At 44.6% G+C, this 20,739-nt stretch overlaps 1 protein-coding gene across 3 annotated transcripts in view; it reads left to right on the top strand.

The window, feature by feature from the left end:
• Positions 1 to 13,329, top strand: part of LOC144827426 (uncharacterized) — a 399,780-nt gene extending 386,451 nt beyond the window's left edge. For all 3 annotated transcript variants that reach the window (XM_078685743.1, XM_078685741.1, XM_078685742.1), the window contains one exon: positions 7,433 to 13,329. In XM_078685743.1, coding sequence (XP_078541869.1) covers positions 7,470 to 13,274 — 5,805 coding nt within the window. In that variant the 5' untranslated portion in view covers positions 7,433 to 7,469 and the 3' untranslated portion in view covers positions 13,275 to 13,329. The remainder of the gene's footprint in view (positions 1 to 7,432) is intronic.
• Positions 13,330 to 20,739: the final 7,410 nt, after the last annotated feature.

The following is a 20,739-nucleotide window of genomic DNA, read 5'->3' as shown; positions in this document are numbered from 1 at the left end:
ACAACTCTCAGCCCCCGCAATCTTGCTGATGGGGGACCCAGCCAACCAGAGAGAGGCATATGCACCCTCCCACTGGAGGGTGGCATAATAGGTGGTGTACCCACCCCAAGGAAGGGACCAATTGGTGCTGACCTTTACTTACCTGTAACACCCCTAAATCTATTATTTAGGGGCAACCCTGAACCTTGTCTCCTCAGACAAGAAACAACCAAGATGAAAAGAAGAAGGACCGAACAGCCGTGCTGAAGCTAAGAAGAGGAGGACGCCCACTAACATGGCACCAGCCCTACCGGCCGGTCCCCACCTCGAGCCTGCAGATGCGAGATCCCAGTGTGTCCTCCAGCCAGCAGGCTCAAGAACCCGAAGGACCTGCCCTGCCGTGCAAGCCCAAGACTTTGTCGCCCGTAAGCACCGGATTTGCTCACACACAGACTCTGGCTCCGGACAAATCTGTGAGATCGCACCACTCTGCACTCGACGCCCATGCACCAAGTTCGAGTGGTCCAACACCACAAGGAGGTCTCCCCAGCGATCCTGACCTGAGATCTGGTGATCTCTGACCTGCCTCGACTAACCAATCGACGTCTGCAACCCCTTTCTGGAGGATCCCTCCAACCGGAGCTGGTAAGAAAACCCGACGCCTTAAAGACACCCCCCTGCAACTGACGTCCCACAGCCTTCTGTGTCCCAACCAACAGTGTCACAGAACCCCCAGGCATCTCGACTTACCTCTCCAACCTGTGGTCACCTCCAGAAGATCTTCGTCCCCGAGCCTGCTGTCTTTGATGCAACCGGACAATCCCCATTGAAATCAACAAGGCACCCAATGCCAAAACAGCACCCTGCACCCAGCCCCCCTGCGCCGGTGCAGGTGTACTTTGGGTGCTCATTTGGATCCCATTTTGCTCTGAGCCTAACACTGGGAGCTTTGCTCCCACAACCTTGTGGCCTGCTCGTGAGCAGCCACCAACCAGAGGCCCCCTATGCCCTATTGGATAACATTGGGCCTCAGCACTCCACACCCCGCTTCCCTAGTGCCGCTGAGGGTGCTTTGAGAGTGCATCCCTTGGGGAACACTGATTCTAAGACCAGAAAAAAACACACTCCCCTAGGAGTTTTGTTTGTGCACAAATGTTCTAGCCCTTACATCCGTCCAATAAACATCTCACGTTCACTCTCACACCCAAGCATTGGAGTAGTAATACCACTAAAGGATGGCCCACTAAATTTAAAAAGTAGTCAGAAAGAAATCCCTTGGATTCAGATATAGAGCGTGGAAAACTATAATTTTATTAAAAATTTCAAATTTCAGTTTTAAAAAATCAAAAGGAATGTTCCTCACACTCAAGTCAAAGTTCATTCAATTCCTAATTACACAATTAAAAACTTAAGCATAAGTGTTCAATGCGAAAGTAAATAACATAAAAATACATCAACAAATCATAGACACATTAAATTCATTATACATGAGGAAACCCTATAACAGAGAGAAATTATGTTGTCTCTGAAGGTCCAACAATGTTACTCAGGGTTAAAAACCAGGTAAGAGCCCAGCTCCTATCCTTATGTGTACTCCTTGTTGGATTCCTTATTTAATACAGCGTCGATGCGTTTCGGTGGTACACAAAGAAAATATACGACCACCTTCTTCAGGACTCTGCAAATAACGGGATTTACTCCTCCATCGAGTGGTCAGAAAGACCAGCAGACAGCTATCCGTTTTTACTCTCACACAACTTCATTAAAAACCCATAGGATTGTTCTAAAACCAGCACTGTGCTGTTCCCATAGGCCAAGTCCTTAGATAATCGTGCCTCAAGCGTTGAAAATCTCAACTTTCCTATTTCTTCAAGCTGCCGGGTGGGTTTACCTCCACTCCCTTCTCATAAGACCAGGGTCTCTATAGTATTGTGACACAAGAAGTGTTTTTGACACTGAGAAACCTTCATGACATACGGCTCTAATTGAGAGCGCACACCTTGATCTGACCTCCAAGTGGCGGACGAGTTGCAGCAGGAAGACTAGACATAAGAGGGTCTCCGATTATCTGCACACTGTCTTCACTACCTGGCAACACTTTTTACCAAACAGTCATCGCAGGTGGTTGTCACAATTCTAGAGAGACGCTGGTCTTATGAGAAGGGAGTGGAGGTGAGGAAAGTTCCTCTTGATTTTTTTAAACTGAAATTTGAAATTTTTAATAAAATTATAGTTTTTCACGCGCTATATCTAAATCCAAGGGATTTCCTTCTGACTACTTTTTAAATTTAGTGGGCCATCCTTTAGTGGTATTACTACTCCAATGCTTGGGTGTGAGAGTAAACGTTTATTGGACGGATGTAAGGGCTAGAACATTTGTGCACAAGCAAAACCCCTAGGGGAGTGTGTTTTTTTCACTGTAAATGTGCTCGGTGCCCTAGGACAGTTGAGCCACCTCTTATTTGTCTTACATCTAAGACCAGAAAACCAACTCCCAAACCCAAGTTCTTACCTTGAATCCGAAAACTTAATTTCCTCCCATAGGCCTGCATCGACTTCTTTCTTGTGAAAATTGTTCCAAGTGTGGAGTTGGTTTTGTATGAGAACTTGAACAACTGCAAATATCTAAACACTGCTTTACTTTCCTTTTCTCTAGGAAATGTTCCAGTGTGATATTTAGGCATTTCACACTGAGTAGAAAAAGTAGTCCATAAAGTAATCTGAAAAGTAATCAAAAGTAATGTAACAGTAAATTCCACTGTGTTCTAAGTATTTACAAACCTGTAACAAAGTCATTTTCATTCAACGTGCTTGTATTGTTCAAGCTGCCTTGAAAAATACCATTTACACATACCTGTGCCAGGCTTCCTTGGTTCTAGAAAATAAATATGAGTAAATAATATTTTTATACATCAAATTGGTCTGAGTTCAGTCTTTGAGTGTGTGACAAAATGTCTTGCCTGAGTGTGTACAACACATGCTTACCACTACCCTCTGATGAAGACTTACTGCTCGCCCACACAACCACAGATAGAGTACGGTGCTATCTACTTTTACCTCTACCTACCTTTGGGGTTCCACTGGACTCTGTCCACACTATACCTCATTTTGGTATAGCATATACAGACCCAGCTTCCGACACCTATTCCAGGATCAACATTTGTTATCATTTGACCGACTGCATCATGGTATTTCCCCATGTCAGTTCTTACTACATGGCCAGGTATTGGCAATGTGCCGCGGGTTGTGGCATAAGGTCGATGAAGAGCCCCCTATTCATGTAGTGGTCCACACGCTGTCCACTATTGTCACTGGGCAGCACCTGATTACCTGAATGTACAAATCCTTTAGAGAACATACCGGGGTATCCCTGGCTTCCCTCCGGCAAAGTTGGGGAGATGACATAGGGCGGCCACTGCATCATGCAGAGTGGGCACATGCACCTTACTCGTCTCAATTTATTTCCATGAATGCATGATTCACTGAGCTCACATACCTACATTTCTGGGAGGCGACAGCTCTAGGTATCCATGAAAGGAAGCCAAAACACATAGTTTGGGTCCGCCATGATAACTTGGCCCTGCTTCTGGTCAAGAGAGCCTTACCCTACACTGGAGGGCATACCACTGCCACCCCCAATTGAGTAACAAAACGCCCTTCTATGGTGGGGTGATGCTGAGAGCATGAATCCAAATTTTGAGGTGCCCGCTGCCTCTGTTGATGGCCCATAGCTGAAGCCTGGGACACCGTGCTAGCACAATTCTGTGTGGAGATGCATGCGGCCGACACCCCTACTATGACCCTGAGCAACCCTGCTGGGACTTTCCCTACGAGGGTCATGCAGGGCGCACCTGATGCTCCCCCACACTTGTTGAGTAAGTCGACCATCATCCCCCTAGTACATGATCCCTGATGCCGCCATTTCTGCCACCCCTTCAGAGGTCATGCCCCTTATTATGCTACATACTCAGATGCCCCCCTGACGTTGCCATTCCTCCCCAGACATACTGATCCCCAGTTCCCTTACCCTCCCCACAAGTTACTGTTTTTGAGGTGTCCATACTTACCATCGACACGGGGGAACACCACGCCCGATTAAACATCTAGCTCAAACTGCATGATTAGCTCACATCCTTCTTCGCAAGTGGAGGTTCCCCTGTAGCTTCACCCACACTTCGTTCCCACTCGGTATCCTGTGACGAATTAAATTTCAGTTTGATATGCATATATTGTTTAATGATAACCCTGATATCCATGGTATGTGTAGGAGAGTAGGGTCTGCTTCCTATGGTTACCCCCACTTTTTGCTGTGCTTCACTTGTTTTTCGACTTTAGTATGGCTGTGGTCCTGCTGATCAGGCCCACAGCCTAGCTGTACTCTCTCTAAATTGATACCATGTACTTTAGGTACATACCAGATTGGTTAATGGGTCACCCCTGTGAGCCCCTGTATAGTGTACCCTAGGTACCCAGGGCACAGGTGCACCCTAGGCCTACCAGGAGCTGCAGCATGTATTGTGCCACCCCTGGTTAGCCTTCCAAACTGACACCACAGGTCTGCACCTGCAGCCTGGGTAAGGTGGTGTAATCACCCCTTACTGGGATATAGTATACCTATACACATATATATATATGGACACATGTTAAACTATAAGTCACTCCTATGGCAGGACTTGACAATCCTGGAGGCAGAGTGCTTGGTTTTGTGTGAGAGGGGGCTCTAGCATGAGTGGAGCCCCTCTGCAGCTGTCGGAACCATCTCCTTATAGCTGTTCTATGATATAGCCATACCATATACTCTTAAGTGCATTATAATCCTCGCGGGGTAATGCTAACTTTGCTTTGACTTTATCAAAACATGTCATGTAAGGTGTCAAACACTTTGGAATACTACCCCCCCCCCCGCCAGCTCTGGCGGCGGGCGTAGCATCCCACCGTTCTAGAGGGAGAAGACATGTAGTTACTGGTTTACCCGGTTAAAGTTAAACAGAGCCCTAGCATCACTAAATGGAAGCTGCTGCTACAGATAAGAGTCTGCCCTCCTGCTGCTGGACTAAACTCCGGCAGGGGCGGCCTGGACAATAGGTTTCCTGTCCAGGGAGGTGCTGGCACCTCCCCAGACAGGCTTTAGTGTATTGGGGCAGGGTGGGTTGCATTCAGTGAATGCTTTTCAGACACTGCCTGGGGCACACACGGTGCTCCATACATTTCCCAGTTCAAACCAGTTGCTGGGGCGCTCAGTCCTAGCTCTGGTGCAAAACTAGACAAAGGGGAAGGGGTGTAACCACCCCCTCCCCTGGTCCACCCATAGGTGGGACCTTAGAGTTAATCCAACCCCTAAACTTTCTATAAGTATAGAACTTCAGTCACTAGGACTTCAGATTACCCCGAACAAAACTCTGCAACATATATCTTGGACCTTCGACATTCCATATCGACTGGAAGACGGAAGAAATCTCCCTTGTGGTCAAGGAGTGACCACCCTGTTAAAACAGGCACCAACTGCATCTTAGCCAGTCTGCATTTTCCAGGCTCCCGCCGGATCCCGAAGAATCTGCGACACAGGACACAGACTTCCAGACATCTCTGGCACTGACCCGAGCTCCCAGCAAAGCTGAGACCCGTAGCGGACACGAGAGACGGGGGACCGGAACTCCTGGACATCCTGCATTTTGCAAACTGCACCTACTTCCCGAGGTATCCCAAAGTTGTGCATTGGGATGCTTGAAGCCCCAAGCCTGAGCACCATTTGCACCAAAGCTCAGAGTCTCACACTCCATGAGTGTCCCGTGGGCCCGCTTTGTGCATTTCAGCTTGGCGCATCTTTGCGGTTCCTAGTCCATTGGCTAGTGAGCCCCCACAATGACTTTCCTTTGATTTACTTTGCAATCCTGGTTTTTCCATGCTTTCTCCAACTTCCCTGCAAAGGAGAAGTTCCCCAGACCTTGCTGGTCTGCACCAAAGCCAATCTTGACATCCTGCGTGTATTGCGTTTGCCAAGGCTTATTGGGTCCAATCTGGATACCGACACCGCAGTCAACTAGATCCTTCCTGGGACAGCTCTAATCCCACTCCTGGTCATTGCCGACGCCTCCTGGACCACGTGGCTGAAGAGACAAACTTCACTTCTTTTCCTGAAATCACCCGACATCGCCTGGCATCTTCCTGTCACCATCCTGGTCACTGGCAAATGACTCAGACTCTGTCCCTTCTGCTTTCAGGTTCTTCAGATCTTTGATCCACCCTTGGATCCACCCGGACACTTTTCCTCTGGTCGCCTGCAGCATTTCTTCGCAGCTCTCCATTGGAATCGACGACGAAACCCGACACTAAAAGACACCTATGCACCCGGCTTCCCTGGGTGAGGTAACACGAGTACTCCGGTGCTCCCGTGGGTATTGACTCTCCAAGCGTCCTAGTCTAAAAGGGCTCCATTGTAGTTAACCTCCTTGTGCCCTTAATCTATAAAACTGTACTTTGTTCGTTCTCCAAAGAAAGCCAATGGTAACCCGCGGCTGTGTTTAGACACTGCACTCGTCTCCCGTGGGCCTCCTACATCCTAACCTTTGGTTGTTTCTTGAAGCCCCAGCGATTCCACAGGCCCTAGGCCTGCTTTCTATTCCACACATGGTTCTTTTCCCACTATTTTAGTATATGGTTTGTAAGGCCCCTAGGGCAAAACTTATACTGTGCAGCTTATCGTATGCTAATCAAGTTCCTTGTATTTTACTTTTACCTCTGACCTCATAAAGAGTGCAGAGGGTTGTGTTTAGATTAAATACATATATATTTGATATATACCTTGTGTGGTGTGCTTACATTTGGTACTCAAGAGATTATAAATGGTAAAACAACTTGCTTAACTCACCTCTAAGTCTTCGTCTGAAGGCTGCTCTCCACAGCTACCACTAGGATAGCTTTCTATAAGGTTGACTTTACAACCTACCATCAATAAGGGTTGTTCTGACTGGTGCATGGTGTCTCACTAGAATAGTGAACATCATATACCAGGCCAACTTCTCACAGTGTGTTGATATGATGCTACCAAATCATGCTGTACATTTAAAAACCTCAATAAAAAGAGTTTTGCAAAAAAAGTCACAAACAAACAAGCAGTACATTGATAGAAGAAAACGTCCTCCTACTTACTGACTTCCCAGACTGCTAATTATCCATCCTCTGAGCAGCAACATGCAAACAGCCCTGGGGTGGTTGATCGCTGTTCTTCAAACATTGTGTCTACCTTTTTAGCAACGCAGGTGAAAGCTTTGTGTAAACGTTTTAAACTCAGAAATCCTAATGTCAATATTTTCCATCTCTGTGGTCCAAAAATGTGCATAGTAGATGTGTTTTGCTTTCTTAATTCATAAATTATAGTAGCAAGATATACCATATTTGGAACATTGCTTGAGTACCTTAGATCATGTTAAATAAGGAAATGTCTTTTTTGCAGATACAAAGTTCCACTGTTTCCAACTGAACTTCCTCCTATGGTTGCAGTGAAGAGACCTTGTGATCCGAAATGGAAACCAGCAATGCACGAATATCCTACAGGTAGTGAATTTAAAGATCTACTTCCTCTAAAAAGTTCCAATTTGAAAGAATTGTATCAGCGTGGACTCAGACATGCAAATGAGAGTAGTAAAATGGATAATGTTCCGGTGGACATGATTACAATGAATAGAAACAGTGTGAAACGTCTCAAACCTCAGGTAACAAAGCGTACTGAAGATGTATTTGAAAACATTTGTAAAAACATCATAAAAGAGCTAAAGTACTCATTTTCCTTAGTCAGCGATTTTTCAGAAGACTGTTTTACTTTAATCAAAAAACATCAACTTAATGAGTCCACACCTGAAGTGAATTCACCCCTTGAAATGAGTGAAAAAGATATCTCAAAACTTGAAGTGTGTTACGTTGCTAAAGATGTTACAGAAAATCTATTTGTTAAGCTAGAGTCTACAGTTGTGGACATGGGCACTGCTTCCACGTCACAGCAAGGCCACAAAAACAAAGGGGCATTTAACATTTCAGGCAAAGAACAAATCTGCAAACAGCCAAAACAATTGTTTCTTTTTAACAGACAACAACCAACTGTTACGTTTGTATCCCAAATCACGGAAGAACTAATCCACACTGTCTCCAACAAACTGGAAGCCTTCGCTGTTTCCAAGCAAACGTGTTTTAATATAACTCAAATGACTGGCATTAGACATCCACAAACATCAATTTTCAATGGACAAATTGGTAGCACAACTAGGAATATAGTCCGGGAAGTGACAAATATGATCGCTTGTAAAAGAATAACACAGCCTGATGATCTATGGGTAACCCCAGACCTTGAGAGAGAGGAGATGAAACAAAAGGCATTGAATACGAGCAGTGAAAGAGCCAATCTATTCAACTGTATAGCAGATATTTTGAAAAGTATATTAGGAAGCATTTTGAAAGAACTGGACCAGGACAATAATTCAAAAACAACTAAGCAGAAAATGTTCCCGTTGCATGAAAGACAAATTCTGCTTGGACTCGTTACCACTATTTTAAATGACATAAATGCATTGGGCAGCGAAGGTGAAGGTGTTTTACAAACTGTGCACTCTGAGGCCGCAGGAAAGGAAATACTATTGCAAGATTTCTCAAGTGACCATCCTGTCCCTGCCATGATTACATCAAAACAAAACAAAATCATTCCCAGACAATCCGTCACTGATCAGTGTAATAAAATTGAAACCCCACCAGTTCATTTTGCTGGAACAGTAATTTCTTCAGATAGTGGACTCGAAGAATCCTCCACATCCATTCACATCTCTTCTAGCTCAGCGACGGCTACATCACAGAGCTCAGAAACTGAAATATCCGAGAGCAAAAGTCTGTGCGAAAACACATTACACGACATAGAAGTGATTGCAAGCAAAAAGAAAATTCGACCTTTAATAAAAGCCGTCGAATATTTTGTAAATGACACATTAGCAACGATAATCGCAGATAAACAGTTTCCTTATTCATCCTATTTTTCACCTGAGGATTGTCAAATTGCTTTGGGATGTCCACCGGAATCCAGTCTGAGCAGCAAACACCCGTTCGCTGCAGTGGATGTTTTGGCTTTTGTTCTGCATAACGTAGAGTCTGTCATCAAGTTGCTCAGCTTGGCTTTTGACTATAACATCCATTCATGTGCTGCAACTTTGCCTACTATGCATTGTGCGCCTTTTATGGGACTGTGCGCCGATCTGAGGGTTTACAAAGAAGGCATAGTTGATCAAATCCACGAAGTTCCAAAAGAATGTGTATTACAACTTATGAACATTCTAAAGAAGATAGAAGATTGTCACAACAAAGATCCATTTGCCCATGCCCTTAAGGGTAAATCCCCACTTCAAGTTGTAACACAGGTAACTATTTTAAAAGATGTTCATGAACTTATAGTGCACATGATTTTAACTGATTTAATTGAGTTTCTGCAATTAAAATCTTTTGCAAACTATGAGGAAAGCCGATGCAAAAATGTATCCAAAAATAAAATTCCATCAAAGCACGCAAGAAAACTTCAGTTTCCTGTTTCCAACAAAAACTTCTCAAAGGCAGATGCAACCAGATCGCCAACGTCATATGCAAAGCAAGATAAGTGTTCCTTATTAAACTCAAGTGGCAATTCAGGTGCTACCATACAGAAGAAAGTTAACACATTATATTTGCGATCTAAGTTACGTAAATTTGCAATGGAGATTTTAAGTGCAATTTTAAATGCTATTCAAAAATCTGCAGTGGAGGAAAACCAAATAAAGGATTCAAATGTGATTACATCCACTCCTGAGAATGACACAATTAGAATAATTTGTAATTCACTTTTAAAAGCATCATCTGGTAAATCAGAGTACAAAGGAAATGTTGATGATTCCAGAGAGAAGTCTGCAAAACAACTTCCTAAACCTGCAAAAGGGAAACTTCGTCGATGTGCAGGTTTACCTTCTATTATTTCGTCAGAGATGGAACAAGTTGAAAAGGAAAGCCAACATGTTTCTCAGAATACTAATGGCCTTGCTAAGATGTTAAAAAGAAGGTCACAGATCCTGTCCGAGAATAAAATGAAAACTAAAAATCCTCGTCTCCTGCTGGAAAGGGTCTCAAAACTAAGTGAGCACGATGGTGTTGTGTGTATAAACAAGATGTGCCCACTGGTGAAGGCAGCCAAAGCGGTCGTAGCGGACACCTTAGCCGCCATAATGGCAGATGTTGAGTGCATTGCCTTTCTGAACATTAAAGAGGTTGTGTCAGTTGTACCGAAGTATCCGCTGAATACTCTCCTTCCCTTCTCAGACCCGAGTGTCACAAGGTTTTCCATCGATATCACAGAAACCATGCTCAAGATGCTCAGTGTGGCCTTCGAACAAGCAGGAGTATTCCACGACGCCCCGAGCGGCCATTTTATGGGGCTGTGTGCAGACCTGTGGTTACTAAAAGAAGATGTCGGTTGTTTGACGTCTCTTGTAGACGTGGACATGCCATTTGTAAACTTATTTTCCAAGCCCCATCACAAGCAGGCCTCTCTCACGTCAGAAAAACAATCGGCGTTGGTGAATACAATCAGTCAACATTTGATACGGGTGATTTCGAAGAAGTTCGCCAGTTTTATACAGGTGGATTTCAAGTCTGGCTTTGTATATAGAAGAGACGAAAAACAATCTGCCGCGAACACACCCCTAGGAATGACTTTGGTGCTTAAATTGTATCCCTATGCACGGGGGGTTTCAGAGGCTATTTTTAACTTAATAAACGAAGCAATCGACGAAGAGCAACAAAACAACCTGTCAAGTGGAATTAAACAACCAGGAAATAAATGGTCTCTTAAAAGCTCTTGTTATTCACTAAAAGTAGCTTCCTCTACTGAGGTAAGCAGTGTGGAAAATGTTGGTGCAGTCGAAATAATATGTTCCGGCGATCAAAAGAAAACTTCCAGTGAAATTGATATTCCGAATGTGAGTCCTTCTAAAACAGGTATTTCATATAATTGGGAACAAGAGAAAAAAGAAGTAAACAAGAGGACTGCACAAAAGCAACTTGACCCACGCTACTCCGCCTTCCAGAAATGCGACCCAAGCTCAGTGTTCAAGCAGCTTAAAAATATTGTGGAATTCGTTTTTGACAATGTTATAAAAAACAGCGAAGAAGAATCTAAAACTCCACAGCGTTGTCAAACCATAAAAACAGTCAAGCAAATCGTAATCGAAATTTTCCAAAATTATTTCGGCGATCTGCTGTTGCATCACAGAGATAATTCAAACGTAGCCGGTCAGTCTTATGGGAGAGATGTTTCGGCTGCGGTTATAAGGCTATGCAATGAAAATGCTGACATGCTGGTTTCTCCCGCAGAAATGAAGTTTCTTGTCTATGATGTGATAAGAGTGGTGTTCCAGAAGCTGCACGTGGCTTTTTTATCCGCGACACAATTAAACAATGGACACTGTCTGGAAGAATACAACCATCCTATCCATGGCACAGTTATTATAGAGCAGATAAACAGCCTATGTGAGCAGCCAAACAAAGGAGCTAATCATTCTTCTGTTAAACACCTGTTCAGAAAGGAAATCAATGATAAAATGGGAAATAATTCAAATAACAAATCCCCAATGGCATTTCAAAGTGATATAAACAGAAACGTAAGCAGAGAAGTAATCACCAGACAATATTTAGAAGAATTTAAACACCCCGTTCATGGAACAGTTATTATTGAGCAGTTAAACAGCCTTTGTGAACAGACATGCCAAGGAATAAAACAATCTCTTGCTAAACCAAGGCTTAAATGGGAAATTAATAAAAAAGTGGTAAATAACTCAAATAATAAATTGAACCAGACATTTCAAAATTCTCAAAACAGAAACGATGAGCTAGAGCACCGTGTTTCTTCACCCCTCTTTAATTTTGTGACGGATGTGTTGGAAACTGTCATAAACAAACTGGAGGCCTTTGCTGGGACGGAAATAGACTCCATTTTCTGTGTGAGTAACCAAAACGCAAATGCTCAAACAAAAGCACCAGTTTTCAAAGCGAGTCAACAGGATTCTAATTCCCTAAGCAAACATTGCGCACAAAATAATTCAGAATACTTTGTGGAGAAAGAAGCTAACTTTTCAGTGCCTCCATTTAAATTTAACAATCACACTCCAGCTCAAAAAGGAAAATTAATGCCATGTCACCTGGCACGCACGAAATTAAAAGCAAATGCAAAAGATGCAGTTAGAACCTTATTTAAAAGAATCAGAAAAGAAATCCATATCATGCCACACGTCAGGCTTCGTTCAAGGGAGAACACTGTCCTAGAGGCCATTGTAAATGCAATTTCGGAGCATGCTCAATACCAAGCTACAGATAAGGGGGCTAAATCGTTGAAGTCCAAAGTTCAACAAAACCATTTGCATGAGAGTAACTTTAGCGAGGTCCCTGCTTGCAAAGAAAACTTTCGATTAAAGCCTAACAACACTGCCCAGTGTGCTTCAAATTACGTTTATCAAAGAACAATGCCTGATATAAAGTACTCTGAACGTCTCTACCCTCACAATCTTGATCACACTACATATCATGTGTCTGAATCACAGGGTTTGGAGTCAAGTCATCGAAACTCAGACGCCTTCAAGCCAAATGCTTTCATTTCGGAATCCTGTTCAAAATGTGTTTCCTCTGAGATGGAAGGGCGCGTGCAGGACAGCCCCCTCGGGTCAACGCGGATAGGTCGAGATACAAGATCCTCTCATTTGTCGAAAATGGGGAGTTTACCTCTTGTCAAAGAAAAATGTTTCCATGATGCTTGTTGTCAAAATCAAGGTCTAGGCGGTCCATCATCAACTGGCCAAGTACCAGCAGGTCTGAAGGTTTTACCAGCGTCATGTGCTTCATATCAATTAAAAGGGAAGCCAAAGGACCTTACAACTGCTTTTTATGAACCTCTTGGTAAAAAAAGAGATTCAGTTCCCATGACTGACCACTCACGTTCACGTCTAAATATGTATGTGGGGAAAAGAGGAGGCTCAACATTGAAAGCCACAGGAAGAGACTTGGATCAGACAACACACCAGAAAGATTCGAAGAGGAACATAGTTTGTGAACAGAGTATTGCAGCAAAAAATAGATTAAACACTCTTTTAGAGATCATACCACCTCATAAAAAGGCTTCTACGGGTGGATTCTGTCAGAAAATTCACCAACATCAGCAAGCTGCTGAACAAACTCAGGTTAACAAGAAAGGTTTTAGAGATGTAACTCATAATTCACAAATCATAAATGCAAAGTATAGATGACAGCTGTAACAATGTTGTAGCCACACAAAAATCTTTATTAGAGCTGGAAAATAAAATTGCCTATTCTAAAGAAAAAACATTGAAGCTGGAGCCTGAAATATTTTTTTTTAGTTGTTTTTGGTTAAAGTTGCAGAAGTGAATGAAATATTAATAATTATATACACCTACCAAAATGAATCATAAAATACATGCTGGATCATACTAAAACTCTTATAAAGCACCATAAATCCTGAGGTTTCCAAGCACTTTCACATCCTGTATCTGAGTTTAAGCCACTGGGTAAGCTGGGTGTTCAGGTTGACCTTAAAAAGAGTCAGATTGATAATCAAATCTAAAATCCAACAGACGTCAGTTCTTTAGTTGTGCGCCTGGGCTTGAGTGTTTTGCCAACCAGTCTTTGGTTAATGCGGCAATTTATACTTAGATAGGCACCAATAATTTATTTGGGCTGTACCAATAGTATGACCTTATACAATGGTTAGGACCTCTTACATAGAAAAACCAGCTAACTAGCACTAAGTTGATCAGCATGTTCTGATCTGAATAGGGAACCAGTTCAGGGAGCAGAATATCCAAGCACATGCTTGAATTTGAGTACCCCAATATTGTTCTGGACCTGCAACTTTGGATTAATTCATCCTGTGCATGCAAGAATATAGAGCCCTACCACGGGCAATGTGAAAGCCAATAAATGTTCTTGGAATCGTCTTTCTAGCTTTGTTGTGCAGTCGAGGGCAAGGGTTACTCAGAATATGAATATAATTTATAAAGATTTTGTGATTGTATTGACTTCATCTTTTAAGAGAGGAGTGAATCAAAAGTAAAGCCTAAGGTTTTTTGTTTTGTGATTCCTGGATTTCAATTCCTTGAATAGAGAAAGACTGATTGTTTGCGACAATGCTTCTATGTTTGTGATGGAAGATTATAGTCATTACTTCCTTGTCCACCTCCTCTTTCCAGTCTATGCGGTGAGTCTGCTTCCTCAGCTAGGCACTATGCTGCCCTAACTTACTATAGACTGCCCCTCAAACACTTCCCTGCAGGCGGATAAAAGGACCACAGTACCCAGATGACGTTCTGTTTTCTTTGTCTTCTGGGCCGGAACTATTGATCGCTATGTGGCAGGGCTGTTCTATTACATGCTTTGGACCTGCTATATTTCCTCTTGCTCTTGTTTCATGGATTTTGAATTTCGGTGTACTTAGGCCCAGAGGAGTAGAGCACAGGTTTCTATATAGTTTGATTGGGTACTTGACCCCTGTGGGGCTTGGGTAGAGTTTGACTCCAGGCAGAAGGTGTGGCTTACTAGCAGGGGTTTGGTATTCCTTGCTAGGGCTTGCTGCTATGAGCTGTTTTCCCCTGTTGTAGGTTCTGCAAGGCTGTCTCGATAGGTTAGGCATGACTCACTGAAGATGCAGTGATGAACGTATATCAAGGACCTGATCTAGACATCAGTAGAGCATGCCCTCAGGTTGGAGCACAGAGAGGAGGGGTTAGGCCTTTATGGTTATGATACTTCACACATGAAGCATGGACTCTCACTTCTGGAGGTTCGTTGTTAGTGTATTTCTGCATTTGAGGTGGTTCCTGGGGTTGGACAGGAGGATGACAGGGGTTTGGAACTGCATTGCTGGCACTGGCTTTCCGCAACCCCCCCTGTTAGAAATGGGATCTCTGGTTGGCTAAGGCTTGCGCCAAAGTCAGGCAGAGACCACCACTCTAGTCAGGGCAAGGGAGTTATACGCCAAAGATAACCCCTGCTCACCCCCTTGGTAGCTTGGCACGAACAGTCAGGCTTATCCCGGAGGCCATGTGTGAAACATTTGCGCACGCACACAGCAACAACACCGAAGCCACACTACAAAATGAACTCCACACAAGGTTATATAAAAAATAGCCTATGTATTCTCATAACACATTAGAATAGTACTCACATAATATACATGGTGCCACCTGCCACTAGGTCATATCTACAAGGGATTATATACACCTGACAGGGCCCACTGGACCAATGTCAGAAGCATCACAAAGCGAACTTAGTAAAATTAAGACAGATCATAAATGCACAACCAGTAATCACTGGTAACCACTGTACTCAGCATCAGCCTGTAACAAACCACATTATGCACAGTATCACATTAGGCACAAATTACATTCTGCGCCAACCTCACCCGCATAAACACATTATGCAATCATCTCATAAGTCTAAACGGATTAGACCCTAACCTCCTAAACATAACTCACATTAGGGGCATAAATCACAGTGGAGGATAACCTCCTAAGCATAAACCATATTATGCAAATAACCTCATACCTAAACCACAGGTAGAGGCATCAAACAGGGTGCATAAATCACACTACATGAATCACATTTCCTAGCACCACATAAATCACATTTAGCACCTAGTCTCCTAATAAAGACCATAGTAAAGGCATTAATAACATTAGGGCCTAGCACCCTATTAACCTCAGAGTCCCCCTGGCCAACTGGCCTTCTAAAAGGGGCTCAAATGCCCTGTGTCCAGAATGTCAGGGCACGCTGCCAATGCAGCAGAAGTCAGGGGTGTACAATTGCGCAGTCCTAATCATTGCAGCTGCCCACTTCTTACTGGGCAGCTGGGAATATCAAATGAGGGCCTAAACGGAGCAGCTGGCACTAAGTGCTGCACAGCTGTGAAACTCACTGTAAGCGTGGGTCCTCACCGGGACTCCTATCATAAAGAAAGGCAGCCAACTGTTGCAGCTGCCTGCGGTGGTGTGGCGCAGCTGTGTGCAAAGCAAAGCGGGCTCTCTAAATAAATTCACCCCCTCGGTGCAGCTGCCCTCTGCAAGAGGGGCAACTGGGATAGATAACCTGGAGGGGCCCTGGCACATCTATGCCCTCGGGTTGCTACTGATCTTTTAAATAAAATTGCCCCCCACGTTGGAGAACACGGGCTCTCCTAAACAAATATGCACCAAAAAGAACTTGCCCCCAAGCGTTGGAGTAGCCCGCTGCCAGACGGGCCGCTCTGACTCTGTGACTCTCCCAGGCACTACATAACTCGAGCCCCACTCAGCGGCTCACTGGCGCTGCTCAGGGTCTCCTCTCTGTGCTGCGGGACCGGCGGCACTTCTCTCATGTCTCGGCGCTTCACTTAGCTCCTGGGAACCCTGCGCTGCCATCGGCGGCTTCAGCCGGCCTCTTCTCTTCACCCGGTCCCCCTCCTGGGACCCGGGACTTTGCCGCAGTGCCTGCACTTCTTCCGCTCCCACCGCCAGCCTCGCCCAGAAGCAGGCGAACTTTGCCTGGCTTCCGGCTCGGCGGCCATTGTCCCTCGGGTTACGGTGGTGATACGCGGGGTGGGCTCCCGCTTTGCATAACAATACCGGCGGGGTGGGCTCCCACGTGATGGCAAATAAGCGGGGTGGGCACCCGCTGAAATTAGCAAATACCTAGCGAATATGTGGGGTGGGTACCCACCATAAAAATAGCGGAATAAGCGGTTTGGGCACCCGCGGCTGAGGGCATTGCGGGGGAATCCCTCATGCCAGTAAGTTGAGCAGCCCAACACGCTCCTCTTCTTGGGCAAATAAAGGGAAGCACAAATACAGCTCTCCCAGGGTGTAAAATTAGGAACAAGCTCCTCCAAGGTCCTGGAGGATCAGAAGAAAAAGCAAAAACTGTTCCAAGAAGTCCTTTAGGCATCAGGGAGGCAATGCAGGGCCCAGGGAGGCAAGCCCTCATGGCAGCCCCCCCCCAGTCCCGGGCCCCAGCAGCAGGAACAGCAAACCAAGACTGAACATTTTCATGGGGTCACAGCCACTATATTTATATTACAAAATCCCTTTGTGTCACAGCACAGGGATTGGGGATACCAGTCAGAACTGGTTTAGGGGAGCTTTGGAGCACTTTGTTTTGCCCAGCTCCTCTCCCCTTTGTCAGGTGGGGGCTCAGTGATCAGACACACCACAGGGGGCAGAGCCAGCATTATACAGCCTGGGCACAGTCCTATTCAGAGTCAGGGGATTTCTCCTCCCAACACTCTCAGCCCAGGTGTCCCATTCAGCCTAGCTGACTCACCCTGCCCCTCCTGGAGCCACCCACACCTCTCAGCTCCTGTCAATCACAAGCCAGACATGCAATTCACATCAGGCAGGCGACACATAGCACACAGAAATGCCAACTTCTAAAAGTGGCATTTCTCCACCAGTCACCATAAATCTGGACACACCATTGCGCAGCATTTATTCTCACGAGTTCATACATACTAAACTCGACCCTGCCCTCCTCTCACACCAGGAATTACCATGGACACACTTATCCCCCATGCATTCCTATGGGAGGGCAGGCCAATCTCACAACATGCACTCAGAGAGTTCACGCACTTTACACTGGGCCACAGTGCTAAAGTCCCCAGAGGCCTAAAACCACTATCACCATGTAAGAGCTTAAGGCAAAAAGTTCAGGGGTGAACCTGCCAAAGAGGGCCAAGTCCAACAACCCCCTTCCACTTTTGAGTACAGGCATACAGAGCAGGGCATGCATTGCAATCAATTGATAACAAAATCTTAGTCACTATTCTAATTGAGATGGAAGGGTCTGATCAATGTGTTTTGTATTTTTGTACTGTCAGAGTCACATGGTGTGCTTGGGAGCTCCATCCCTAACATTTTAGTGCCATTCTAAGGCTGAATGAATGGGATGAGTGTACAATTTAAGAAAAGAAGTACGCTGTAATGATGTTGTATCCAAATGGTAGATTTATTCTTTAGTTCAGTCAGGACAGGAACATTTGAGGATAAGATGGTTGTAGTAGTATTGAAAGTAGTATCAGGAAAATCAGCCCCTCTGGGAGCAGCATCCCTGCTGCTCAGCCCACATACAGCAACTGACAATTCCACTCAAACATACACACAGCCGCAGAGTACAGAACACAGAGAAAGGACTAGATCGAGAAGAGAGCAGAATACAACAATGAGGTTGCCAATTTAAAGCAGGTGGGGGCTAAATGTTCTGAGAAAGAGGCGGAAAGGAATGCTAGGTGCAAGTCCAAGCGCTCTTCCTCTTGTTATGTCCCTCTGGTTCATTCCTTGGGCAAAGATTTTTCTACGAATGTCTAACATTTGGTGGAAGAGGCCATGGCCAAGACATTGGCAGCCAACACTAAATAGAGGGAGTGGCGTCATAGTGCTATGAAGAAGGAGAAGGATGCGGAGTACCCTTCTTTGTCTCATTCATTTAAACTGGGTATCCAGGTCCTTCATTCTCAGGCAAGTATGTTCAGCAGGAAGATGCATGTCTAATTCTTGACCACCTTGGAGAGTATAGGAGGCTTCCATTAAATTAGGTCAGATAGATTCTGCACGGATGTATGACATTACAACGCATGCATTTACATCGCATGCCTTTACAACGCAAGTATTACAACGCAGTCCATTACAACGCATAGTGCTTTTGGGCGCTGGATAGTGAATAGTTTAATTTACTATTCCAACTCCAGTCCCCGTGGACACTAGGGAAGGTTATTGGATAGTAAATTAACCTATTCTCTATCCTAGAGCGCCCCCCAGAGCAATGCGTTGTAATAGTTTGCGTTGTAATGGTTGCGTTGTAAAGGCTCTACGATGTAAAAGTTGCGTTGTAAGTGTTGTTCACCATTCTGCACTATTCTCTTTCCTCATTGTGACAGGCCTTTGGATCTTGCCCTCTCCGTGAGAAGATAAAGGCTCTGAGGGACTGGAGTATCTTGGATTATACTGCTGTTCTCAGATTTATGCAGTGGATGTTTACTCTTAGGGATGTAGAACATGTCCTGCCTCATTCATTATAGACCCTTTTTTGGATCGCCTGACAAACCTTTCTTCTGTACACCTTGAGGACTCTAATTGATTCTAGGACCAAGACTGGTACTGGAGGCCCAGACAGCACTACTTTGGACATTAAAATTCATATGACATGACTAGATACCAGAAAATATTGGTTAACAAAGGCCTTGTTGTTGCAAAATGGGGCAAATCCGGAAGAGGGAGGAAGCTTGGAGCCACACACAATAAAAGAATGGAAACATAATATGGACTTGTGCCTAGCAGCAGGGAGGTTTGTGAACATGAAATGGATGCTAAAAAAAGAATTGATAAACAATAGGGCGCCTGGACATCCAACTGTGAGTTATCAAATGGGGTGACAATATCATACAACCCAACCGTACAACAATATACATCAGAAATGCACACGCATATTTGAAGAGGGAACTTGAGACCACTCTAGATAGGCTTTTTATTCTTTTGGACACACCAGTCAGGCAGTGTACACTCACCCCAAACTGAGATAAAATGTTAATTATATGACAAATGTGTGTATATAAAATGATGACTCTGTAGCAACTGTGATGGTGGTAGCCCTTCTATGTTTTATGGTTATGTTCACAATAACACCCTATGTAAAAAAAAAACCTTGAGGACTGTGCTCTGACTGGCGCTGTGTGTTAGAAGATTGAGAGTGCCTTGAAGAAGCTACATGCATGCAACAAATCTATCCCATTTCTCCTCTGCCTGATCCTCCCTCCCCCATTTTGATCTCAAGGGCAGTTTGGGTGTCTTTTATGGCCAGTAGTTTCTGTCAACGAAGCAATGCCTCTTGCCTGTCCTGATATTTTAGGGTTTGCCACCTTGCCTTTTGTTTGGGATTCCAACACAGTGGTCATGTCTACATATTTATGAAGTTCCTATTGGGTTGAGGAGACAGTTTTTTTGCCATTCACCATTCCATAAGTGTTGGCTCCTTCCTAGTGTTTATTTGGGTTGTACCTTCATCAGCAAATTGTTATTGAGCGCTGGTTTACTCCTGTGGGATGGGTTCTCTGCAGAGGGATGGGTCCACGGTGGCTCTTTCAAGTTGTTTGCTGCCCCAGTTCTCTGATCAGTGCATTCTTTTGTGTCCAGTTGAGTCCTCTTTTTTTCTCATGGTCTGCTTTCACTTTGTCCTCATGCCTTTTTGCAAAAGACACACAATTGATGGACATAATCCAGAACAGATCAAAACATTCACCCCCAATCAAGAGATCTGGGTTAAATCCATCATTCTTTTGCTCACCATGCCACCCCAGTTTAGACCTGGCCATATGCAAATCAGTCTTGACCCTGTGCCTCATGGGAACAGTCCAGCCTGAACTGCCAAGCCAGGTCCTCCCTGGACCGGAAACAAGCATCCTAGGACCGGTTTTGGGGTTTCACCCCTCTTCAGCCAGGATAGCTTGATTCCAGTGGCACAGTGTGCCCAGGACCCACGTCTGGGCATACCTGGCGCACTTAGGGCGAGAAAGCAAAAGACACACAATTGATGGATGGAATGCAGAACAAATAAAAACATTCCCCCCCAGTCAAGAGATCTGGGTTAACTCCATCATTCTTTTGCTCACCATGCCACCCCAGTTTAGACCTGGCCATATGCAAATCAGTCTTGACCTTGTGCCTCATGGGAACA

Source organism: Lissotriton helveticus, chromosome 4_1 (genome assembly GCF_964261635.1).
Source record: "Lissotriton helveticus chromosome 4_1, aLisHel1.1, whole genome shotgun sequence".
Taxonomy (NCBI): Eukaryota; Metazoa; Chordata; class Amphibia; order Caudata; family Salamandridae; genus Lissotriton; species Lissotriton helveticus.
Note: the sequence above shows the minus strand (reverse complement) of the source record. Positions and strands in the feature narration are given on the sequence as shown.